Source organism: Balaenoptera musculus, chromosome 12 (assembly GCF_009873245.2).
Source record: "Balaenoptera musculus isolate JJ_BM4_2016_0621 chromosome 12, mBalMus1.pri.v3, whole genome shotgun sequence".
Taxonomy (NCBI): Eukaryota; Metazoa; Chordata; class Mammalia; order Artiodactyla; family Balaenopteridae; genus Balaenoptera; species Balaenoptera musculus.
Window position 1 is genome coordinate 29,005,726 of NC_045796.1, and position 27,503 is coordinate 29,033,228.

At 35.2% G+C, this 27,503-nt stretch overlaps 1 protein-coding gene across 3 annotated transcripts in view; it reads left to right on the forward strand.

Annotated features, from left to right (window-relative positions):
• Window positions 1-27,503, forward strand: part of HBS1L (HBS1 like translational GTPase) — an 84,846-nt gene that overhangs the window by 44,158 nt on the left and 13,185 nt on the right. For all 3 annotated transcript variants that reach the window (XM_036871536.1, XM_036871535.1, XM_036871538.1), the window contains 9 exons: window positions 8,585-8,693; window positions 13,850-14,112; window positions 14,584-14,749; window positions 17,465-17,582; window positions 21,370-21,516; window positions 23,192-23,266; window positions 23,988-24,105; window positions 24,508-24,576; window positions 27,333-27,437. In XM_036871536.1, the coding sequence (XP_036727431.1) occupies window positions 8,585-8,693; window positions 13,850-14,112; window positions 14,584-14,749; window positions 17,465-17,582; window positions 21,370-21,516; window positions 23,192-23,266; window positions 23,988-24,105; window positions 24,508-24,576; window positions 27,333-27,437 (1,170 nt within the window). The remainder of the gene's footprint in view (window positions 1-8,584; window positions 8,694-13,849; window positions 14,113-14,583; window positions 14,750-17,464; window positions 17,583-21,369; window positions 21,517-23,191; window positions 23,267-23,987; window positions 24,106-24,507; window positions 24,577-27,332; window positions 27,438-27,503) is intronic.

Sequence of the window (27,503 nt, forward strand, 5' to 3'; positions counted from 1 at the left end):
TTTTCCTTTGCAACGCTGGACGCTAATAAAAAAAAGTAGAAATCCTTCTACTTACTCCTCTGCTCCGTTTGTCCGTTTGTCCCCCCTCTTCCACCATCTCCTCTTTTCCGTCCTCCCCTCACTCCTCCTGCTTATCCCTCCCCACCCCACCCCCATTTCCTCTGCCACACCTTTCTTTGACTTGTGTATTTTGAACTGGTCTATTTATTGGTTTGTAGGAGCTCTTTATATATATATATATATATATACATACACACACACATATATATATTAACCCCTTGTATGTATTTCCTCACATACTTTTATGTTTGCTTGTGGTATCTTTAATTAGGGAAAATTTTTTTAAATTTTATGTAAAGTTTGTCAGTCTTCCTTACCTGAAAATTAAATATATTTTTATATTATTCTTCATATCTTTAACAACAAGGAATTTATATATGAAACACCATAAACGTATGATAGAGTCTTTTACTCAAATGGATAGCCAGTATTCCCAATACAATATTGAATATAACCCATTCTCTTCCCACTGATTTGAAACATCTCTTTGCATATGTTGAATTCCTACTTAAAACTGTGTAACCTATATATTCCTATAAGAACATTCAGTTCTTATTTTTATGTATAGCAAACATAAATATATTACTATTAATTGGTTCATTTACAGATGCTCTATTCTAATTCATCAAGCTATTTTTGTGCCATTACCACATTTTAACTTACTTCAGCTTTATGATATTTGATATCTTGGTAGTTCTAGTCCCCTATCATTATCCTTAACTTAAAAATTTTATTGGTCCTTCTCTCACATTTACTTTTCCAGATGAACATCAGCTTAGCATGTTCTTCTTTTTTTTTTGTATGTACTCTTGAAACTTAACTTGTATGACACTTAAGCGAATTAAAAAAACCACTGGGGAAAAAAAAAACAAAAACAAAAACCACTGGGTTCAAGCCAAGGTGAGGTATACTTTTTGTGTTACTGTTTATCTGTGACTAGGTGCATGTTTATTCTAGCACTTTTTGATCCTATAATTGCCTAAAATCACTTAAAAAATAAAGGCGGTTAATGGGTGCAACAACATCCAGTCAAACTAAAGATACTTACAGTAAATATGTATTGACCACAAACTGCAGTAATTATTTTGATTTATGAGTTTTCTGGCAAGGATATTCTATGAACAATGATGAGATAATTCCATAGAATAAGGTCTTTTTTGTTGTTGTTGAGAATATTTTAAAATAGTTGGTGTGCTTTTACAAGTATAATATTTATTACAAAATCTTTGGTAGATGGTATTGGTGGTGATATCCTTATTTTGCACATGGGATAAACTCAGTCTCTGGAGTATTTGATGGCTAGGTCAAGGCTCAAGTTCATGCATTTTTTGGTGGCAGAGCCTTAGATTTCTAGCCATGCTGATTAGAACTGATTACTGCAGGGTGGAAGATATCTGTAGAGTTTAAAGCACCCTAGGACTGAAGAGTGGGGGATGCCTCATTAATGGCTAGGGAGAAGTTAGGGAATTATAGACTGCTGAGACAGGGCAGCATATTTTATGGAGAAATCACTATTACATATAAGTTTGCATGGTTTTTCTCTTACCTCTTCTTAATTTAGCTTTTCCCATTTCTAAATAGTCTCAATTATTACCTTCCCTAATTTAGAATATTTAATATTGTTTTACTTTCTACTTATTGAATGAGAAAATAGTCCTTGAAAATAAATCTATAAAAGATCTTTTGTTTTAAAGAGTTCTTTCCTTCAAAGCTTCAGTTATATAGTCTTTAAAAATTTATTGATCACTGCCCAGTCTTTTTCAGAATATTTGCCCCATTAACCCTTACAAATGACTTTTCCATGTTATTTTCTCCTCCTTTTTGTTTATTTTTCAGGGTCAGATCAAATCTCATTTCATTTGTTAAGTTGTTCCTAATTACTCAGGTGCATGCTTAGAATACTCTTGCTTATTCTTTCTACAACTTAATCTCCACAGTGTTTATAATTGTCTCAGAATAGTGTATAAACTCTTTGAGGGACTTCCCTGGCGGTCCAGTGGTTAAGACTTCACCTTCCAATGCAGGGCGTGTGGGTTCAATCCCTGGTCAGGGAGCTAAGATCCTACATGCCTCAGGGCCAAAAAAACAAAACATAAAACAGAAGCAATATTGTAACAAATTCAATAAAGACTTAAAAAAAAAAATGGTCCACACCAAAGAAAAAAATGTGATTCATATCTTTTTTTTTAATCTAGCTCTGTCACTACCCAAGGCTGCATAATCTTTGGCAAATCAACTGTTTTGAACTTTCGTTTCTCTAAAGTAAAGTGGGAATAATTATACCCGTTCTGTGTGGTTGCTGTGAAGGTAAAAAAAGAGCATATAAAAACCTCCTGGCAGGAAAGCGTACAAGAGTGCCCATAGGAAGTGCCAGGTGGGCTTTCTAGAACCCAGTGCTCTAAGCACTAGGAGGCGGCTGGTATTTTATTTATTTATTTATTCATTCATTCATTCACTTATTTATTTATTTATGGCTGTGTTGGGTCTTCGTTGCTGCGTGCGGGCTTTCTCTAATTGCGGCAAGCGGGAGCTACTCTTCGTTGCGGTGCGCGGGCTTCTTATTGCAGTGGCTTCTCTTGTTGTGGAGCACGGGCTCTAGGGGCGCAGGCTTCAGTAGTTGCGGCACCCAGGCTCAGTAGTTGTGGCTCGCGGGCTCTAGAGCACAGGCTCAGTAGTTGTGGTGCACAGGCTTAGTTGCTCCGTGGCATGTGGGATCTTCCTGGGCCAGGGATAGAACCCGTGTCCCCTGCATTGACAGGCAGATTCTTAACCACTGCACCACCAGGGAAGTCCAAGGTGGCTGATAATAAGTGCAGGAAGTAGGGAGAGAGTAAATTGAGGTTATTGCCTTAAGAAGAGAACTAAGATAACTTGCAAAAACAATAGAGATCAACTCATGGTTTCAAAACTTAAACCCTTAGGGGTTGATCATTAAACTCTGTTTCTTGAATGCTTGTTGTGAGCAGAGCACTGTGCTGTGTGCTTTGTACTGTGTGGACAGGTGTATGAGGCACTTCTTACCCTCAAAGAGCTAGTAGTCTAATACTGATTGTGTTGTAAAGACCAAAGGAATGAGTCAAAAGAGGGTAAATCTTGTGGATATGTAAGCAGGAAGTTTCATTAAATTCAGCAAGTCTATGACAGTCGTGTGGTGCTAGGGAAATTTGGCTTTGAATCCTTTACAAAGGAATATACATTGAAAAATGTCTTCAGGAAAGGGACCGAGATAATTTCATGTTCAAGAGACAGAGCCAAGTAGATTTTGCTGCTTAGATCTTAGCCCCAGGAAGGAAACAGTAGAATTCTGGAGGAAGTAGCCCAGCAAGGGGTAACCACTAGGGACAGAAGAAGGCGATGCTTTAGAGACAACTGGAATATGAGAAAGGAGAAGGGGACAGGTAGGTGAGCTGATTAATTAAGTACATGCCTTGCTGCTAAGGTGAAGTCACTTCTTTGTTCCTTGGTTTTGTTGTTGTTGTTGTTTTTTTGTCTACAAAACAAGGAGGTTGGACTTGATTAACTGGGTAGCTGTTATTTTCATCCAAATGAAAAATCTAAAAGATGATCAATTCTTCATCCTACTAGAGACAGAACACTAATCACTAATATATTAATCACTAATATATGAATCTTCAGAACATGTTTCTTTCTGGTGACCATGATTTGGTGGGTGGGTTTTACATGACTTGGGAGAGGACATTGGTGCTTTTCTTTGGAATGGCACATTTTAACCTCCTAGTAGGCTATTTGATTTAAAGGACATCTTAATGGTTTGGGAGTCACAGACACATACATCCACAGAACTAGAAACCATTTAATTTACTTCATTATGTAGATGAGAAAACTGAAGCTAGTGAAATTAAATGAACTGTTTAAGCTGTAAGGTAGGTTAACAGTTAATTAGTGGCAGAGCAGGAATCAGAATCCAAGCTCCTTATTTCCATCCAGTACTCATTCCATGCTGCCATTATTTTGGGACTTTCAGTGCTCAATTTCTTGAGGTTGTTATACAGAAAATGAATTTGTTATTTGGTTGGGGAAGATGAGGGAATACAGGAGACATTTTACACTTTTATGTGATGGATATATGTATCTCTTACTGATCCATGACTGATTATTTTAGTTATTAGTTCATTTCTGACCTCTGTCAATAGATTTTGCCTGTCATCAGCATGATGCTAGTTACGAGGGGGACTGTGTAATACGGTTGGATAAGTCAAAGTATGTCACATTGCCGTTAATAACAGCTTAATGGAAAATTTACTAAATGTATGTTTTCATTGACTATGGAGAACATCAAATTGAATTAACATATTTCCAAAATAGCCTGAATCAAGGTTCTCTCTCAAGGGGAGGGTTCTAGGATTGGAATTATTGAACCCCTTGAAATAGCATGCAAAATTTTGTGTGTGGTGTATTTTTCTGCCAAGAGTGTCCCATTGTTTTCATTAGCTATTTCAAAGGGGTATCTGACCTAAATAAAAAGGTTTATGAACCATTGCTTTAATGGGTGATATTCAGACCTGTAGTACTTTTTCCTCTAAAAAAGACTTTCATTTACATAACCAAATTTTTGAAATACTACATCTTAGGTTTGAGGTTTGATATCCTCTAGATAGGATCGCCAGAAATGAAAAATAATATATTTACTGCATCCCCGGAAATATTACAGGTTCATATTGTCACATTTCTCTGCTTAAGGACCCTCCTACTTTTTTTTAAAAGTCAACATTAACAGTATTTCAATGTACTAAATGTATAAGTGAGTCAAGGGATTTTTTACACACAAAATAGAAGGTATTAAAATTAATAGGAAGTGGGGATTAGCCCTGTATAGCGTGGACTGAGGCGTTTTTATGCTTTATGATTCTTTTTCCCTGTTTTGACAGAGGCCAAAGTCTGCCATGACTCTATCAGTCAGGATGTTCTCCCCACCCACACACACCACTCCCCCGCCCTCCTCCTCCCCATCACCATCACCATCACCATCACCATCACCATCACCATCACCATCACCATCACCATCACCATCACCATCCTGCTCTCAGTTTCCTCCTTCCTTATCACTCACTCACCTCTCACTCTTTTTTACCTTTGCTAGAACTTTGGAACTGCTTTTATCATGGAAATCAAACCCCTCCACAATTCTCAATCTGTTTTCCTAGTGTTTTTTTCTACTTCCTTGCCTTACTTCATGTATATCCTCTCAAACCCCAGGGTCTGGAAGGTCAACTTTATTTTCTTTTCTGCCTTTTCCAACAATTATTCCTTCACCCCCCTCCTTCCTTTTTTTCCCCTTCAATCTCTGCTCCTTTGATGTTTCTGTCTTTTGCCCGAACCAGCCTTTTATTACTCTTCACTGCTCTCATCTCCTGAACAATCTCATGGTTACTTTTCCTTATTCATTAAGACTTTGGCAGCTGGCTGACAGTGTTCTTCTACACCCTAAGCTCTTCATGATCATAGCTTGTGCATCAATATGGGAAAACAAGTCCAGCGGCCTGGACTTGCAGTTCCTTGACCACCTTATTTCCAGTGACCTTCCCCTCTCGTCAGCAATTCACTGTAACTCCGCCTCTTCCAAAATCATGAAACCGCTTGTCCCATTCTGACAACAGCCACCTAGTTGTACTTCTTACATCGTTACCTTTTCTTGACCTTTGGACCCCTCAACTTTCTTTCAGTACATCAGTACTCTTCCTTTGTCATTTTATTTGTTTAATTCAGCTTAGAGCTCATTATTTATCATTTCAATAACTTTCCCCCCTTTTGTTGCCAGCATCTTCAACCACCTTGTTTCTCTACCCTTTTTTTGTACCTGTTGGGTAGAAACTTCACTGTGAATGAAGCAGTCAGTGTCTTCTCTGTGCCTCTTCCTGAATGGCTGAACCTTGCTGGAAAAAGCCGCATGGATAGGCAGATGGATTCCACTGCAGATTCGTTATCGCAGATCTTAAATGGGCCCTCAGTACTATCCAACGATTCCCCTATTTTTGTGTGTATTCAACTCATTCTTTGTGCAAAGATTATTGAAAACTTTATTTGCTTCACCAGTCTTTTTACTTTTCTTATTCACCCTCAGTCTCACCAGGTAACTTGTTGCTATGTTACAGAGAAAATAGAAGCTAACTGTTAGGGGTGTTCATCTTCTAGCTTCTCAAAATTGTATGAGAATGTTGAGATCTGGCTTCTATTACAGTAAAAGCGCCTTTCTCCTATTTTAGTTCAGTTTCTACCTGTGCTTTATGTCCCATCCCTCTCTGCATTCTCAGAAATTCTAAAATATCTGACATGATCTTTTTTCATCCTGATATTTTCAGCCAGCCCTTTCAGTTTTATGTTCTCCATCAGATGATCCCATGTTTTCCTTTTGCTACCATTCTACCTCATTCCTCCCTTTCCAACCAGATTTTTTTGAGAGAGTCATTAGTCCATATCTACAATTGCTTATCTAAAGCCCTTGGGACCAGATTTGACTCAGAAATCAGAATTTTTTGGATTGAGAAAAGCAGTAACATCTGTGGTATGATAACCCCAGTGGAATTTGGGGCAGCACCCTTTAATCATCACATTGTTATTTCTGCACCGAAATGTATGGCTTTCCACTTTAAGTGGGATAAATAAGGGCTACAAAAAGCTTCACTTTAGTCCAGGTCAGGTTTTGCTTCCGAATGAGTTAAAACAAAAAACCTTAATTTTTCAGAGCTTTTGGATTTTGGAATTACACGTAAGAGATAGTGGACATGTGCTGCCTGTTTTCTCACCTTCATCTTTTTAACCCATTCTGACTTTTCCTTCCCTCACTTCTCTCAGATGGTTCTTGCTAACTCTACCAATGATCTTTATCTAAAGGAATCGTGTCATTAGTGAGTGTTTTCAGTCGTTTCACCTGACTGAACAGCAACTTCAGACTCTGGTGATGCCACTTCCCTTAGCTTCCTGGGCACCATCCTCCCCGGCCCTCCTCTGTCACCTTTTTGAAAGCTCATTGTCCTCTTTCTTGCTGTCCTCTATCTTGTGATTAAAGGTTGAATTTCTTCCAAGGCTTTGTCCTGAGACCACTCCTTTTCTTACTCAGTATTCTCTCCCTTGGTGATCTTACTTACGTCAGTGCCTTCAACAACTAATTATGTGCTGATGAATCATAAATATATGCTCCAGCCCAGACTTCTCCTTTGAGTTTGACCCTTTGTTTTATCTTCTCCTCTCTTTCCTTTCCCCCCACTTTCTTACATCATTTTGTTGGCTTCCAGTTGTGTTAGAAAGAACATTAGGATCTTTGCTGTGGCTTTAAAGGTCCTGCATTGCCTGGCCATTGCCCCCCTCTTCAGCTCCATTTAACTACGCTCCCTCTCCCCTCTGCTTTTACTCCCTCTGAAGGCCATGCTGCCTCCTACAGCAGGGCCCTCATACAGCTACTCTCTCTGTTTGGAATGCTCTTCCTTTCTGGGTAGTTTATTCCTACTCATTTTTTGTGTCTTCACTTAACTCTCATTTTCCTATGGAAGCATTCTAATTCATGTGCCCTGTCACCAAATCTGATAGTACCATATACAGATTATAACACTAATGACAGTTTTAATTTTACTTTTATTTTTTGTGATCAGTTTTCTCCACTAGACTGTAAGCTCTCTCAGTACAAGGATTATGTCTGCTTTTGTTCACCACTATATTTCCAGCGTAGTGCTTGGCATATAGTAAGCAAATAGCAAACATTTTGAATGAATTGTGTACATTAATTTATCTTTTCTAATTTTTAAAAGTAATTTCTGTATATATATTTACCAGTGTAGCAATGCAGTTTCCATAGTTTTATGTGGACCCAATCCTGATGGTACTCTTACTGAAAATAATAAAGATACATTCTGAAGAATTTCATGAATTACATATATATTTTTTAAAGGATCAAATGCATAAAAGTCTTACTTTGATCTAGCTCGTAACTTATCCTCCTTCATGTTCTTAATTCACTTTTTCTATATTGACTTCTTCCCCCATATTCTATGGAGATATCAAATATCTTACTAAGTCTCGTATTGTGAGCAAGTAAAATATATGCGGTATCTAGCACGATTCAGCGAACTCTCAGCTTGCTCCTCAGTTTATAGGTATCACGATTAAAAATAGGTTAGCCATCTGCTAACTGACCGGACAATTTTAGTATTGTGAAAGGGTGTGGTAGGAGAGGGAGATACAGGGTCTAGGTATAATGTCAGAATGAGGCTCAATGCAGAAACCACCTTGTGACCTCTTAATACTGAAACTTAAGAGTCAGTTCAAAATTAGGAAGAGATTTGGTGGAGGTTAAGCACAGCAGAGTCCTGACAATAGGGGATTTCCCAGAATAGGGTGACAGAAGAATTTCTTTCAGCATTTTAAAATTGCGCTGAATTTTTTTCAGAGAAAAAATACGTATAAAGATGTGATTCTGTAAAAATTACCATAATATGTATTTAATATGTAATAAATGTTTCTAGGAATCAATTTGAATTAACTAGCCTTTTATATTTTACTCTTTCATTAGGAAAATCAATAGATTCCCAGTCATCTCGAAGTGAATCTGAAATTGTGCCAAAAGTTGCTAAAATGACGGTATCTGGAAAGAAGCAAACTATGGGATTTGAAGTGCCTGGGTAAGGTTTTTAACCCCTCCCCCCTTTTTTGAAATTAGTATTGTCTCCTTGTTAGACTGTAAGAAAGAGAATCTGTTTCAGTTTTGCATAATATAATCATTGAAGTATAATGGGTCCTCCGTGTGGCATAGTACAAAGAAAAGGGGATGAGAAATTAAGCTTGATTCTAGACTTATCTATGTATATTAACCTACCTCACTGTCAGTTTCCTTATACAAATTAAATATAGCTACTTTAACGTTAAAAACCTATGATTTTGTGAAATCTAGCACTGTGAGGTAGGGAATCCTTTGCCACTAGATGGCGTAAGTAAGCAGTGTTTGGGAATTAAATGTAGTTGGTCAATCAAGGAATCATTAAATTTTTTTTACTATTATCTTTAAACTCTTTTAGATTTTCATACTGAATAAAATGGATCAGTATAACAAAGACAAAATATAAACTAAAACTTACCTAGAATTGCAAATATCTAGTGAGAAACGATAATAAGTCTACTTTAATAAGTGCTACTTATTATAAGTGCTAAGTGATAATAAGTGCTGCTTTAGTAGCACTCATTTATTCTTTCTTTTCACAGTCTTTAGGATTCTCTCGGGAGTTTTTATAGACAAGGGAAGTGGGTTGCTTGAGACATAACAGCATAGTTTAAAGACATTAACTTTAATTTTTTGTTTTTTTTTTTTTTTTGGCCGCACCGTGCAGCATGTGGGATCTTAGTTCCCCTAAAGACATTAACTTTAAACTTCTTTAAAAGTTTTCAGGTTTTTCAATCATTTCCTAAATCTATTATTTATAAATTATATATTTTTTGTCTATCAGACAAGAAACACTATTATCAAATATAAACAATAGAGGATTTTTTTTTCCCCAATTGCAGGAAATACAAACTCAGCAGCCATTTTTTTCTCCCTTACAACATTCTTTTATGTAAATTAATAGAAGTATCCATGAGTCTTGGTTGGGAAGAATGTTAATGATTACCTAGTTCATTTTTTTTTTTTTTTAATAGAAGCAAGACTTTATTCATTAGATTTCAAATTTAGTGAGGGAAAGAACTCCATATCTAGGACATAGTAGGCATTCAGTATACGTTAGTTAAATGGATGAATGAAAAAGTTAATTTTTAATTTGAGTAACTTTAGCCCGTTAAAATAATTCTGAATCCTGATTCAGTAACAAAAAGCTCAATGTATGTCTTTTCTCTCTGAATGAAGGTTGAGTTGTAAGAATCATAAGTACCTTTTTTATTCTCATGTCTTGAGTGCCATTTAATCCTATTATGGAATTATTTTCATTGAGAGAGGAAAAAATAAATAGAATACACAATTCCTTGTTCTAAGGATTTTATAATCTTATGCAAAAGGTTTCGGAGGCTTAGAAAGCAACATGCAGATGAGCATAGTACAAAGAAAAGGGAATGAGAAAATAGGCTTGATTCTAGACTTGTCTACGTATATTAATCTATCTATATATTAGAAGTAAATGCATAGTTATCTATGTGAATATTTATAAAAATAATGGGTAATAAATGATCAAGAAAAAAATAAATAGTAAATATAAGTAAATAATTCTTAGAAACCCACCTTTATGCTTTACAAGTATAACGCAAGCCTTTCAAAATCTTATAAGAGTATATGCTTCATGAGGACAGGGACCATTAATGTTCATCATCATATTCCTTTCATAGAATAGTTGTTTAAATATTTATTGATCAGAGTCCTTGGAGAAATACATTTTATTTTATTTTATTTTATTTTATTTTTTTTTTAAAACTGTTCTTAAATTTATTTATTTATTTATTTTTGGCTGTGTTGGGTCTTCGTTTCTGTGCGAGGGCTTTCCCCGGTTGTGGCGAGCGGGGGCCACTCCTCACCGAGGTAGCGGGCCTCTCACTGTCGCGGCCCCTCCCGTTGCGGAGCACAGGCTCCAGACGCGCAGGCCCAGCAGTTGTGGCTCACGGGCCCAGCTGCTCCGCGGCATGTGGGATCCTCCCAGACCAGGGCTCGAACCCGTGTCCCCTGCACTGGCAGGCAGATTCTCAACCACTGCGCCACCAGGGAAGCCCACATTTTATTTTAAAAATAAACCTGGAAATAGTATAAAGGTAAAAAGCAGCCTGTGAGCCAATATTTTGATGTGGCCCTGTGGGAGAAGTCATCAGAATGTGAAAGGTCTGCAATTACAAATGGAGATACTCAGAATGCATATTGTTGCTCAAGGACCAAGCTATATTTACTTCAAATACTTTTATAGGATTTTGGGAGGAAATTTATAGTAGGGATAATACTTAGGCTGTTGTTTTGATTTGGTCTCAAGAAAACACAAAGAAAAAAAAACACTTTTGAGTCAAGATTTCAGCATCATAGATTTCTACATAGTGTGATTCCCAGTGGCAGCTTATAAAAAAAGGATAATGCATTTCTTAGAAGAAACTGAAACAGCAAACTTTTTCTTCACTAATAGTAAAGATAGTAAATATCTCTCTAGAAAGTGCAGTAAGTAAAAATCGTTAGAACCTTGCATAGAGAACAAATAACTCTGTGGTTAACCTCTTCAATCTAAATTATTAGCTTTCTAGTATCATTTAAATAACTCACAAAGAAAGATTAAGCCTCTAGATTCATGTAGAAATAGTCCCACTCTTGGAAAGATGGTTTTAAAAAAAAAACAGACCGGTCACTTTAAAATAGTAGATAAGGTTACAAAGTTATATCAGAAAGCACCTGAAAAAATATTCAACCAACCTGTTCTTTCTTTTGTACCAGTCAGTAATTATAATCCTGAACCCAGAATGGTCATTTTTAGACCTCATCTTTGAGATTTTTCAAAATCTTAAAACATTAACTTTTACTTCATATTACGCAGAAGTTTTTACTAAGTACAGACTTTCATCGATGCTTTTCTAATTACTTTGACCCTTTTCTCTAACATTGTACAGTTTAGTGAACTAATTTGCAGTTTGCCTAAAATTTACTTGAAGGGAATGTTATTATGAAAGTGAAAAAAAAGCAAACCTTTCATGTTACTGAATTGTAAATGAAATAACCGAGTCAGGCCATGTTTTGTGACGCTCTTCCTATCCTGAGCAGGGCTGCCTGGATTGGTGGGTGAGCTGAGTTTCAGGCCTCAACCCACTGTGTCAGCCATAGCTGTTCTGCTTTTATCTGTTTTCCATGTTGGAGTTAGCAAGAGCTTTCCTTTGAAGAAAAACCTCTGTCACTGAAAACAGAAAGATTTGCAGCCAGAGATTGTGATTTCTCTCAGGTCTGATCAGAACCAGATTCTGTGACGTGACTAGTCATTCTGGTTGAATACTTTCATTGTAATTTGTAGGGTTTTTTTTTTACTCCCCTAAATGCAGAGTTGTCATGTTTTTGTTTTAGAGGACTAGCTGTGGTCATTCAAATAAATGTTTGCAAATTATAGTTTAAATTTGATTTACTTAACTTAGTCTGTTGGACTCTTTTAAAAAAAAGAATGGGAACATTTTCCACATACTTATATTTTTTCCTTGTAGTTTGAGATGAAGCTAATCTGTCTAAGCAGTGTTAAAAAGTGAACACCAAAGTTGGTTAGTGGAGATTTGCAAAACCAAAATAAGATGGGAATGAATATGAGGCTTTTAATGAAGTTGCAAATATAACGAATGTGATTCTTTCCTGAGGCATAGGAGGAAGGGTCAGTGTTGAGCATGTAAAAACACCCTGAGGGGGAACAAAGAATCTGTTTTTGTTATTGTGGGCAAGAAGAAAATATTGGCAGATTTACTGTTCGTACACATTTCCATTACGCTGCAATCCTTAAGTTGTTTTTTTTTTTTAATAATGATGCCATGGAACTAAATCTCCAGTTTTTTTCCTTTGCAGGTATTTTTTTTAAAATTAATTAATTAATTAATTAATCTTTGGCTGTGTTGGGTCTTCGTTTCTGTGCGAGGGCTTTCTCTAGTTGTGGCAAGCGGGGGCCACTCTTCATCGCGGTGCACGGGCCTCTCACTATCGCAGCCTCTCTTGTTGCGGAGCACAGGCTCCAGACGCGCAGGCTCAGTAGTTGTGGCTCACAGACCTAGTTGCTCCGCGGCATGTGGGATCCTCCCAGACCAGGGCTCGAACCCGTGTCCCCTGCATTAGCAGGCAGATTCTCAACCACTGCGCCACCAGGGAAGCCCCTTAAGTTATTTTTGTAAACTGCTTTCTGTATGTAATTCTTCTCTGCCAGATCCACATTGAGTCACATATAATTGGTTTCATTCTTAATAACTTGCAATTTAACCTGTTCTTTGTCCTAATTCTGTGTCACTGAAGGAAAGGTAAGACACATCGTAGTCTGGTTGATTAGATTACATCCTTTGTAGCTATCCATAGCATAGCACTGGTAGAGTTTCTGTGGAGGATAGTCCAAGAACTATTGAAGAACTAAGATCAGTGTTTACTTTTGGAGGCATTGTCATTGTCAAGGAGGAAATAAGTTAAGCTAGATGGTATTGTTTCTACTTTACATATCTGAGTTCCTCAGTAGATTGTAAGCTTTTGGGGTCAGTTGATAACTTTTTCATTTCTTTATCTTTTCTTCTCAACATCAGTGCTAGTATATGTTAATATAGTTTTTAGTGAATCAAGTGTTTGTTGAATTAATGAATTAAAACTCTTTTGCCAAAAGTAATAAGAAAATGTACACATTTAACGATTTCTCCCTTAAGGATAGTGTTTGAGCAAAAAAAATTGTAAGTCTCTGTCCGGTTGGAGGAATGAGTTAGGGATAAAACTGATAAAGCTATTTTTTTAGTACTGATTTATCTCCAGGAACACAGTGCCAAGTTTTACAAAATATCTCCTTTATGCCGTCTGTTTTGATAGGATTGTATGGCTAAGCTATGGGCTTACACATTGAATTTCAGTTATTTTATGGGATATTTTCTTCTTATCTTAGTTTTTGGTCGTCTGTTTTTCTCCTGGGATCTTCCACGTATGTATTTGTGTGGTTTGGGTCTAGCTACTTATCATTTCCACCTTAACAGACTCTAGCCACTTAGTGAAGATCATTTTTTGGTCTGCAAGTGTAAGGAATATGAAGAGACAACTTCTCTGCCCTTCTGACATTATAGGATGTCAGTCAAATTGTTTTAAGCACTTTATTCCTATCTATGCTTTCTGTAGAGTAACTGCTGAAGAAAATGGTCATATTTTCCACACACCTCAAAAAGGACATTCTAGTGAAGATACCAGCCTTGTTTCTTCTGATGTACTTGAGACCGCTTCTAAATCAGCTCTTCCATCCCACACCATTCAAGCATCAGAAGAGCAGAGTTCAACACCAACACCAGTGAAAAAGTCTAGCAAGCTGAGGCAACAAATAGATATCAAAGCGGAGCTGGAAAAGCGGCAAGGAGGGAAGCAACTCCTCAACCTAGTGGTCATTGGTAATGCCCTTTGTTCCTCTGGATTGTCAGTCAACTGCTCAAGCCCAATAACTTTCTAGTGGCAGCATGGAAACTCGTTCCACTCTGCATTTCTGTGTGGGTGTAAATAGACATGAAGCAAGGAGGCATTGCATCATAATGTCAAGTTACCAAGGTCACTCTGGGTGAAACAATGCCAAGTTACTAAAGAGGTCATTAGACTTGGTTGTGGCATTTTCATTTTGTGAACATTTGAAAATTGCATGTCTTGTTGACAATCTTAATTTCCAGAAATCAAGGAAATTATCCCCCCTTTAAAGAGACATGCTTTTTTTCCTCCATGTAGACATCTTAACTATTATTTGATAAAAATTGGTACTTATTACGCTAAACACTGACATGAACTATTGAATTACATATTCATGCAATGCCTCAATGTGAACAGCATCTAGAAAATGAACCTAGTATTAATCCTCAATCAATTTTCCTTAGGTCATGTTGATGCTGGGAAAAGTACTCTGATGGGCCATTTGCTTTATCTTCTGGGTAATGTAAACAAAAGAACTATGCATAAGTATGAACAAGAGTCTAAAAAGGCTGGCAAAGCTTCGTTTGCATATGCATGGGTCTTGGATGAGACTGGCGAAGAAAGGGAAAGGTAGTCACTATTTCAAAATTTTCATTCTGAAATGGTATATAGTCTTTTAAATAAGTACGTAATATGTGTTGAATATGCATGAAACAAAGCATGAAATATTTTAGAGACTATTTTTAGAAAAAAGTTTTCAGTTATCAGGGAAATGTTTTTATTGTAGTTTTCATTGTAGTCTACATACATTTTTTACTCTTCCAAGTTCTATGAAAATAGTTTAAAAAATGTTTATTAAAAAATTTTTAAAAAAACACAGAGAAAAAGGCAGTAAAAACCCTTAGCTAATTATTCTGTGGGAGAAGTTTCGGTTGTCATTCCCCTGAGTATATGTCAGATTGTCTTGATTTTGAATTAAAATTATGAGTAAGACTCTTAACTTAAAATTAATATATATAATGTTAATATACATAAGATTATTATATCAGGTTATAAAGGAAAGGTAACTTTTTGTAGTAAACTGTCTTCTGTCTAGAATCAAAATGACCGGTAAATTCAAATTACCAGGCTTAATTCATCATTATACTTTCTGTACTATGCTTTTATGAGACAGAGTCAACAAACAAGTAATTAAACCTGTCTCCTACCAGGTAGATCTAATCCATTCGATTACTCCTGTATGCGTTACTGTGTTCAATGCTAACTTTGGTGAGATTTTAGGAGAATACAGCTATTCATATACCTCTGGCCACAGTATTTCTCTTGAAGTCTTTTTAGATATTTCATGTTAGAACTGGTAGGGATGGGGAAGCCAATGGCACCTTTGTCAGGAAAGAAAGAGGACACTTATAATTAAGTGAAATGGCAAATATACCTACTGTCTCAAAATAATAAAGACTGAAGTCCTCTGAAAGTCCTGAATCAACAAAGAAGTTACTCTGTTCTCTGATGTCTTCATTCTGAATATGATTAGAGAACATATTTGGATTTTCATACTTTTTAAAAGTGTGTATGTTTATTTTCTTGGAGTATTGATATAAGATAATTCTCAATAAAGCAGGTCACACTATTCCTTAGCTCTTCTGGTAAATAGAATTTTATATCATAGTGGTTTGAGTTTTGTTTTGTTTTTTCTTGTAGGTGTCTTTCTTATTCTTCATAGTATCACAAGCTTGTTTTACAACCTAGTAAGAAAAAATAGTTGGACAGTTACACATTTTTGGAAAACGAATATTGGAAAACAGAATTTTGTATGATATCAGTATTAGAAGACTAAATTTCCATCTATCAGCTTATTAAGCAGATTATTGATATATGGCTTTTTAGTTTTCTTTGTACCATCTATTAACTAGGTAAAGAGATTGAGGACTGTATAATTAAGTTAGAATGGCTTTGTTTGAATTTACTTCATGTGTGAGTTGAGCAGGCAAGTAAGCTAATAATCTCTTTCCTAGAATAATAATTTTAGTGTTTTTTTAATAATAAATCTGCTAGTTGGCTGTCATATTTTTGCTGCTGGTAGTTTTCTATTGCTCAGCATGCTACAATTTTTAGAATATTCCTTTATTCTGTAGGTAGCAGAAGCTTCCATACACATAATGGGAGTTTTAATTCACCACTATATATTCCTTAGTAGCATTTCAAAAATACAGTGAATTGCTTATCCCACCATGTTAAATATTTATAAATCCTCTGTTCTGCTCATGTGTTGGACAGAAATTAGTAGCCTGAGTGACATTTTCATATCCTCTCAGTTACAAATGCAGAGCAGAGCTGGGTCAAAAGAGTATGGTCAAAGCAGTCCAGGGAGGAGCTCAGACTCAGTCTTGGTTCATCACTATTCTCAGGCAGTTATTTGGGGATTATTAAAAAGAATTAAGTATCATTTTTGCAAACTCAAATGGCCCATGGTTTCGGATTAAACTAGAATAACTTGACTAAGGAGACCCACAGTTACCTGACTGCTAGGGTGAACACATAATTTACCATTATAATTGTTGGGACACTTTGGTAGTAGAAGGGAGTGCTCCTTCCTTACTATGGACTATCCTGGGCAAACCAGGATGAATAATTACCTAGTTTATTGCCCATGTGATTTCCCTTTTTAAATTCCTAAAGTCTAGAAAGACTTGCTACTTTTGTAGACCCTCCTGGGCTTTCTTATATCTGAATCTATGTTTTTGTGGCTAAGATGAGGCACTGTGTTGGACTCCAAGAGGATGACATGGGATGCAAAACCACTACTGTCCCTCTCTCTCAATTGTTAAAAAATTGTGCATCTCCTTTGATATTTCCTGTTTGCTGAATGTGTAACATACTGACCAACCTTACAAATGAAAGTTTTATAAGTTTATTTCTATAATTAGTGAAGCATAAATGTAAGAAAATGTGGAAAGGTACCTCCTGATAGTGGTCATTCTTCATTTTTATCTTTTCTCATGTGCAATATTTATTGTTTCCCACTCCAGATATGTCCCTATATATCTTTCTTTGTTCACAATCTGTACTGCTTCTTACTGAAAAAAAAAAAGGAAATAGGAAGCATCAGTCATTTTGATTAAGCTCTTGTTGTATCCACAACCTTGTTTTAAAGCCATACCAGTGTAATTCTGTTACAGCAGAAATTCCAGATAGCCTAATTATTCAAAATAATAGATTATATAATAGAATTCCCATTATTACTTAAGAATTTAGACTGTCATTTCATCTATATTATTAAATAATTTAATCCATAACACTGATTATTTCTATAGTGCATTCTAACCATTTTATGTTTTCTTTAAGGGGAGTAACAATGGATGTTGGTATGACAAAGTTTGAGACCGAAACCAAAGTTATTATATTAATGGATGCTCCAGGCCATAAGGATTTCATTCCAAATATGATTACAGGAGCAGCCCAGGTACCAGATATTTCCTTAACCAAAGTACACTGATAATTTCCTGATGCTGAGGTTATAATGCTAGGATTATAACTTTTAAAATATTAAAATTGTAAATTTTAACTTTTTTAAAAATTTGAAAAAAAATAGAGAAATGTATTTTTCATGATCTCTATTGGTACTTTATAAAACCTTTTCTAATTTATTACAAAGAAGCAAATGTATAAAAGCTACGAATTTCTTTGTAGTAAAAATAATGGTAAGGGCTCAATGAGGCATAGCTTTATAATTCATTTATTACTAAGTTGGAGTGAATATTTCAACATCTGCCTTTTTACTATATTTATATTCAAGTCATGTATCTTTTTAAAGAGCTAATTTATGCAGAAATAGTGAAGCTTGGGAGTCTTCCCCTTGTGGTTTATTTGCTTTCTTAAGATTAAAAAACCATTGCAATTTGTAAGCTTACATGATTCTTAATGAGGATACTGAAAAAAATCAAAGATAATAGCTTTAAATAATTAAAACAATGCAAATAGCACTACACATATAGGACATTGGTTTCTTCTATAATAGATGACTATTGGAAAATATGGAGAGTTCAAAAGTTTGTGTCACTTGGCAAAAGTGTTCAGCGATTGACCATTTTCTGAGTTCTTCCAGCCATTTAAAGGGAATGTTTATCAACAAATGTTATGAGCATTTGTCAACGTAAAAAGGATGTTATATGAATAAATTAGAATATATTTGAAGATAAATAAGGAAGTATTTGATTCTATTTAAGGAAGTTGACATATAATTTCAGAATATTAATTTACAGTCCATGGACTGAATGAGATAATGAAGATTGAAAAGTAATAATTATCACGTTGATTGAGTACTGAATACAGGCCAGACTCTGTACTAGGTATTTTGCATGCATTTAGTTTAATCTAATCCTTGTAACAATTCTGTGAAATACATATTAGCCCCATTTTAAATTGATATACTTCTCATTGCATTTACCAAAGGATATATTTTTCTCTTTGTTTCCTTATGTGTATGTGTGTGTATGTATGTATGTGTATGTATGTGTGTGTATGTGTGTGTGTGTATGTATGTTTTCATTCAGTGAAAACTTACTGAATGCCTGCTATGTGCCAAGCACAATGGTAGGCAGTGTGGAGATATGATGGACTACAAAGCACATTTTGATAGTTTACTGGGGGAGGCAAACACCAGAACACACAATGACACTAAAATGTTTTTTAATCCTAGAATCTTAGAGTCCGGAGTAATCGTAAAGAACATTTATTCCAAACTCCTGATGGAATTAGGGTAAGAAAGGATTTTAGAGATTATTTAATTGAATTCCATTATAAGACAAATGAAGAAATAGGCTCAAAGACATTAAGTAACGTACCCAGTGTATGAAGTACTGTGGTAGGCTTTTCTGGATACAGAGATGCATATGGCACATGTTGCCTCTCCTCAAGGAAATCACAGTGTAGAAAGGTAAGACATGTAACAATGAAAGGCTAACACAGATGTACTACAAGAAGAATATACACAGTATACATGATGGATGAGGAGAGATCGCTTTTTACCACTTAAAAGGCTTCCTTGAAAATGTATAGGCATTTGAGCTCCCAAAGACAAGCTGTTGCTTAGAAAGAATAGAGAAATTGCCCAGTAATTTTTTTTGAGATGTTAATAGGAAAGAGGATCAGGAAGAATACTTACTGACCTAGGTATCTTAATACCAGTTCAATGACTTTCCATTTTTAATCTAAAAAAGTAAATATAATTTGACAGTTATTAGCAAAACCTGATGAGAAGGAGATTTACAGTCATTGAGCCTAGGATTTGGAAGGTCAGGGCTTTAAGTAAACTACATTTATCCCCCAGTGTTTCTGTGAGGTGAGATAGCTGTCTATTTGCCTGAGGCGTGAGACCTGCTAGTGACTACACATGAGTGAAAGAGCCAATTTTCAAATTGATTGCTTTAGTTTGTGCTCTTAACTAAGAATCCTTGATCAAAAGAACTGGATCTCACTGAAGAAATTAGGAGTTTAACATTAGAAGTCATGAAGGATTGGGTATGAAAGATGCACTTAAGAGTAGATATAAAGCAGAAGGAATATTTGGGTAAGAATTAAAGGAAAAAGAATAGAAATAATAGTGTAAATTGCCCCCACCAAAGTATGTACATGATACTTCTGATTTAAATTATAAAGTTCTGTTGTGTTCCGAGCAGAGTATCTGATAAATGCTTTACTTACTTTATGACCATTTCATTTCCCATTATGGTGTGGATTATATGATGACATATGTGAAAATCTTTAAAAACTGATAGCAGAATCATGAAGTGTCATTGAGGAAACAACAGAGAGAAAAGCTGTTCTGGACTCTGTTCTGACCAAAAGGCCAGAGCACTTGATGTGAATCGAATATAAGAGGACCCTTGAGAAAAAGTGATTGTCTTGTAACAGTCTGAGATAGCTGAAGAGGGGAGTGCCAAATTTAGACATTATATTCTGAATTACAGAAAAGCAGATTTCTATAAGAACAGGTATGCATACAAGGCAAAAACTGTAAAAGGGGTAAATGAAAGATGGAGTGTTCATTTAAGAAATGTCCTGACAATGCAGTGACAGAAATCATTGATGAGAATGAGAATGGAGGAACATCTATGGTTGCACAAACTGTTTTCTGCAAATTTTCAAACGCTGCATTCATATGGTGCAAGTGGAGTCACATAAAGAAGCATCAACAACACAAAGGAATAGTGGGAACCTGTAAAACTAGGTTCAGTAAGGCTAAAGAAGAAAATGACCTAAGCTAAGGTTAGCGCTTTTCCTTCTTTGTGCGTGTGTGTTTGTGTGTTTGTGTGTGTAAATTGAGCATAAGAGAAGAAATGTCTTTCATCTGATTCTCAAAATGGTCCACAAAGGTTAGGAAACTTTGTTATTCAGGTTCTTTTTTGGTGGCTGTAGGGGGTGAATATGCTATTTTTTGAAAATTCATTTATTGACAACTTTTTTATCATTATAAACAGTACTCTGACAAATTTCTTTGTAGATCCATAATTACTTCTCTAGGATAAATTCCTAGATACAGAGTTTGATGGGAAACAAAATAAACATAATTTTAAGGCTCTTGATACTTATTGTGAAAATGGCCTCCAGAAAGGTGGTGGACTTACTGTCCCGCAGGCAATGTATATGAATGCCTGTCTCCCTGCACCCTTGCCTGTGTAAATAATTTTGTCTTTTAAATCTTTGACATTGCGATTTGTAAAATTGGAGAAGGGAGGAATATGTTGATGTGTTTTTAATGTCCTTTTTTTTTTTGGTTTCTAATAAATTTGAATTTTCTCAATGTTTATTGGCCATTTATATTTCTTCTTTAGCAAGTTGCTTGTATCCTTTAACTAGTTTTCTATGGAGCTGTACTTTTTTTTCTTCTTTGGTAAAGACTTGATATTAAGATTATAATTTTCATCTTAAATGTTATAAATATTTGTCCCTGTTTAAGTATGTTTTAATTTTATGTTTTTCCTCCTTTGCCTGGTTATCATAATTATTATGTAATCAAATATGGGAATTTTTTATTCTTTATGTCATTATTTTTTTGGCACATGCTAGTACTTTCTTCTATTTAAAATTTTAATCCATCTGTGTAATTCCTTTGATTTGCTTTGTGTTTGGTGTCGGGTTAGAGTCTGCCTTTAAAATCTCACCAACACAATTAATTTAATAATCTGTCCTTTGAATTAAAATGCTGTGACATTATGTCTAGTTTTGATTGTTATTTTTTTCTTTTTTAGGCAGATGTAGCTGTTTTGGTTGTAGATGCCAGCAGGGGAGAGTTTGAAGCTGGATTTGAGACTGGGGGACAAACACGAGAACATGGCCTCTTGGTTCGTTCTCTGGGAGTGACCCAGCTCGCAGTTGCAGTCAATAAAATGGATCAGGTATTTAAAGGCTTCTTGAGAATTCGTTTTAGATGGTAGTTAAGATGATGTTCTGCCGTATTGATGACCTCAGGTGTGACTAGTATACACTTTCTTAGTCCAGTTGTCATATTTTAAAAAATAAATTCATGATGCTAATATTAAATAAATGAGGTATTAGTAATTTTTAAGCAAGAAGATAAATTCTCACTTTCAGAATTAACTTATAAATCTTAAAGTCATTTTAAGTTATAAAAATGCATGTTTATTTTAGTATAAATAAAAGCTGGAATAACCTATATTTCTAACTCTCCCACCCAATTTTTAACTTTTCATTTTGTACTTCCATCCAATTTATTTTTACACATAAAAATCTTTTTTTAATAATATTGGGTTCTAGTCTGTTTCATTATCTACTTTAAAAAAAAAATGACAATATTCTTGTTCATGTTTCCAAGTAATTAATAATTTTTAGGCAGAGGCAAAGAGGTAGATTTTATAGCTTTATTCTAGTGTATTTTAAAGATATACTAAAATTTATTCAGACAATCCCCTACTTTTGAATATTTCCAGTTTTGTGTGTGTGTGTGTGTTTAGAAGTAGTCTATTCTATGGAAATTTCTGGGCCTAAGGATATATATATTTTTTAAGACTTGCTGTACATGATGAAAATGTCTTTGAGAAAAGTTCTAGTTATTTACTTCTATATGGTGTGTTCACTTCCCCAAATTCTTATCAACACAGCTGTTATTAAAAGATTGTATTCCAATTTGGTATATAAAACATGATTTTTCTTCTTTAAACTTACTCTTCTATGAATGGTCATAATATTTAAATATACTTTGTATATTATCATTTGTATTTTTTCTTTTGGAATTTATGTAATTTGCTCATTTTTGAAACTTTAAAAAAATCAATTTATAAGCTTAATTTAAAGATATTACTATTTCCTTTTGATTTCTTTCATTATGCTTAGGTATTTTCTTACCCTGGGATCAAATTCATATTCACCTAGGTTTTTCTACATAGCTCTTTTATAGTGTCATTATTACATATACCTTTTATTTTTTCCCAGTATGTAGATTTTCAGACATAAAGAAAAGTTGAAAGAATTTTACAGTAACACCCATATTATACCTACTACATAATATTCTGCCACTTGCTTGATCTCATTTTTGTCTATCTACCCCTGTATCCATCCATTAATCCATCTTATTTTGACATGAATTTCCATGTAAGTTACAAGTTACAGACATTGTTACATTTACTCCTAAATACTATAGCATGGGAATGGTTATCTAGAGTTCATATTACATATACATACACTAAGATGTCTGTTTGACTTGGGGGGGTAGTGTCAGTAATTTTATTTTATTTCAGCAGTTGGTCCAGGCACAATTTAATAAGTTATTCACTTTTTCTCCCCACATTTGAAGTCACTTTTAGCATATACAAAAAATTCTGTAAACATTGGAGTTTGTTTCCAGCCTTTCTGTTGTAAGAAAAGTTACTTTTAGATCATATTAATAGTAAGATCTGACATTGTGAGCTTTAATTTTAATAGATTTCATATTTAATAGATTTTATAATTATATTTTATAGTCTTGACTGTTTATATTTTACTGCAAAAATTTAAATTTTTTATATATAGCATGGTCTGAAGCATAGTTTTAAAAATAAATTGGATGTTTATCAGGTTAATTGGCAACAAGAAAGGTTTCAAGAGATTACTGGAAAACTTGGGCACTTTCTTAAGCAAGCAGGTTTTAAGGTAAGATAATTTTAAATTTATTTGGGTACTTTCCTTAAGTCTCATCTTACTGATATGAGAGAAAAAACTACTTTAGTATTCTTGTTCAGTACTTTAATTCTTTTTGTTTTTATTTCTCCCTGGTATTATGTATATCTTACATTCTTTGGATTACTTCATTTTATTTGTTTGTTTGTTTGTTTGACCGTTTATTGCCATGCCACGCGTGGCATGCAGGATCTTAGTTCCCCAACCAGGGATCCCTGCAGTGGGAGCGCAGAGCCCTAATCGCTGGACTGCCTGGGAATTCCCTGGATTACTTCATTTTAGAAAATTGCATACATTTTATAAATTGGCTTGGATCTAGTATAAGTAGAAGACTTTTTCTCCACCTATTAAATTAGATGTATAGGTTTAAGGAGGTCACAGAGGAATGTGGAAACTAGTAGAGAGAAATTTCTCCAGCAAAAATGTGAAATATGCCTATGTTACTAGGTAAAAATGCTTGAGTGTTTTGGAAACACTCAATACTTAATGCTTGTAAGTTTCCCTCCCACAAAATCAAGAAAGTTGAAAACTGTTGTATCAGGTAACTTCAGGGCAGTAGTTCTCTGATTTCTATTACTTTTTAAAAAGTACAGTGTTGCTTTTGCAAACTTGGTACAGTTATGCTAATAGTGAACCTTTTAACTTTTTAAAAACAATGTTGTATTGAGTTTCATATGTTCAATCTTTTTTATAGGAAAGTGATGTAGCTTTTATCCCTACAAGTGGTCTCAGTGGTGAAAATCTAATCACAAGATCTCAGTCAAGTGAACTTACAAAATGGTATAAAGGACTATGTTTATTAGAACAAATTGGTAAGAATACTGCCATATTAATTTTAATACATTGTGAACTTGATATTAATTATTATTTAGAGTTCTTTGTGGGGGACAGTGATATGTGTGCAAAAGCATAGGATTTGTAGTCAGAGGAGCTAGGTTACCAATTTTGAAATTATGCAATATTTAAACTGATGCTAAATTTTTCTTGTTTAATTAATGCCTGCTCTACCTACCTCACAGACTATTGTGACATTAATGAGAAAACACACGTGAAAACATTTTATAAACTAGAGTATTATATGAATCAGAGTCAATTTGCTGTTAGTATTTATTAAAAAATTATTTTCTGAGAGACATGGGAGTATAGTGGACTCATTGGACATGAGTCAAAAATTACTTTAAAATTAAACCTTGCCATTTTACCATTTTTTCCAGATTCCTTCAAGCCTCCTCGAAGATCTGTTGACAAGCCTTTTAGATTATGTGTATCTGATGTTTTCAAAGGTAAGTGCTACCTCTATTGGCCTTCTTCAGTATGGTCCCTGCCTTTCCATTCTCTCCTGACCTCTATTGTTGGACAAAATTATCATGTTGTCTTCAGATTCTTCCTTCTTTATGCCAGTGGTATACAATTCTAGTTACTTAACACCCCTGCCTGGAAGAATCTTCAATTTACTTACCATTTCCCCAACTCATACTCACCTTCCAAGTATAAAAAAACCCTGATCCTTTATCTGTCTAGCCTCATAGTTTTTTTCTCCCATTAGATTCCTTTAGTTTCTGTATCCTTCAGCTGAACTGGATCGTTCAGTATTTCCTAATCACATAGAGTTTTTATTGCCACTATGTCTACCCATGTTGTGCTCTTCTCTCTCTTTACTTGTCCATTTCCTACCCATATATAGCAGTCTGGGTCAGGAAATAGATACCACACATATGTAAAATGGGAAGTTTAATATAAAGGATTATTAATATATTAAAAAGAGTGACTATAAGATACAAGGGCACTATATGGTACCCTAGGGCTGAGGAAGAGAACCCAAGGAAGGACAAACTCAGAAGAGGTGTTGGAGGAGGTGTTGTATTAAATACCTAAGAATACATCCAGTTTAATGTGTACAAGGCCCTACACAGAAAAATATAAAATGGAAATGGAATAAAAGGTCTTAATAAATAAAAGGATATAACTTATTATTCCAATATATAACTTATATATTGGAATAATCAGTATGGTAAAGATGTCAGCTGCTCCCCATATCTCCATTATCACAGTGCAGGAAGTAAAGATTAGATTTGGAACTGAGCAGCAATAAATTGATAATTCTGGGGTGATAATTGAGGTCACCCACACACATACCCTAAGGTGTCGCTCTGTGTTCTCTGTATCCTCTGTCACCGCATTTTTCATGTAGTTTTATAATTGTTCCTGTGCTGTTTATTTCACTTAGATTGTGAACTCCTTGAGGGCAAGTACTGTCCCTTCTATATCCATACTTGCAAGACCTAGCTCAGTGCCTGGCACATAACACATGCTTAATAAACGTTGTTTAACAAATGAATAAGTGAAGGTGCTTTGCAAAAATCATTCAATGAAATTGAAATTTATTATTATCATTTTCCAGCATTCTAGTAGAAGAGGAAATACGGTAATTCTTTTCAAAATGCCTATTGTCTATTTAAAATATAAGAGGTGCTTAATTTTCTTTTTGATTAACAGGGTTTGCTGACTCTACTTGTTTACCTCCTCTTCTTTCTTCAGGCAGCTTCCTGGCTTCTGCCTGCATTGCCTGCCTCAATCTCAGTTCCCACTGAGATTATCAAATGCCCTCTTGGTTGCCAACGTCAGTACACATTTTTCAGTTCTATCTTACTTCCATCTTACTTGAATTTGGCATTACTTCTGAGGCTCGTAGCCACATCCACCTTGAAACTTTTCCCCCTTGGTTTCTGTGACCGACTTTCTCCTGCTCTTCTGTTTCTTTCACCTTTCTGTATCTTCTCTGTGGGCTTCTCTTTCTCTGTCCCTTGACTCGTGTTCTATCACTTCAGTCCTCTTCTTATTCTACATGCTCCCTTTGGACCGACATCCATGATTTCATCTATCTCCTGCGTCTTAATGCTTCCCAAATCTCCAACCCAGACCTGTTCTCACTCTGCAGGTACATCTGCTAACTGCTGCTGGGCATCTCCACAGGGAGTGTGCTCCCAGGGTACCATTCTCATGGATTTGGTGTGATTGGTGCCCCCTTGAATGCATCTTCTCCATCTGTATGTCTTGCAGACACTTCAAATTCACCAAGGCTAAAATGGATCTTGTTCTTTAATTTCCTATCTCACAATTAATGCACATCTCAGATTTTTCTGTTTTTGCCATTATCCCCCATTTACCTTATCACCCTAAATCTGTCATACCTTATTCTCAAATTCTTGAGTTTCTTCCCTTTCTGTAGTCCATGTATGCATTTCAGTCAACCTCCCCATCTCTCTGACACAGAAACACCACCATGTCACTTTTCCATTCACGATTCTTTTCTGGTTTCCCATTACTTAACTGAGGATGAAATTCAAGCCCTAAGTGTGATTTATGAGGCCCCGTCATTATTTGTCCCATGTCTACCTCTTTTGCCTCCTGTCTTGCCCTTTCCCTCATTATTCCAAATGGTCCCCATATAAATTCCATATAAATGACACATGGGTCTTAGCATGTCCCACATTTGGTTATGACTGTGCCTTTGCACATGCACACAAACTATCTGGTAAACTCCTGTTCCTTCTTCTAAGTGCCTCGCTAAAGTGTAGTCGTTCGCCATCATCATGGATTCTTCGATGAACCTTGTTTTGTTTCCATTGCACATTATAAATAACATTTGTCTCAGGACAATGTAACTGTTTTTGCCTTTCTCTTCACTAGTGTAAACTCCTTATAGGTAGGGGCTTAATATTTTCATCTCTTTATTCCCAGAGTTTAGCACTGTGCTTGGTACTTAGTAAGTATTCAATAAATTTCATTTCAATGAAATTGAAAAAGGAATGAATTCCCACTTTTTCTAATATAAATATTTTTATTTATAAGAAAATCAAGAGTAGAATGTGGTGTGTCATATTTAGTAGATATATTAAAAATTCTGAAATGATCATTGCTTAATGTTCATTGAACTACTAGTTTTATATAACTACTAGGGAACTAAGTATAGCTAGCAGTATTAAACATAGATGATATTGTTATGTGAACCATTATAAAATTTTGGCATGTTTTGCAGATCAAGGATCTGGATTTTGTGTAACTGGTAAAATTGAAGCTGGTTATATCCAAACTGGTGACCGACTGCTAGCAGTGCCTCCTAATGAAACTTGTACTGCAAAAGGTATTCCTCTGCAAGGTTCTTTTGTTAAATAACCCTTAAGTTGAGACAGCAGATTTTTAAAAGTAG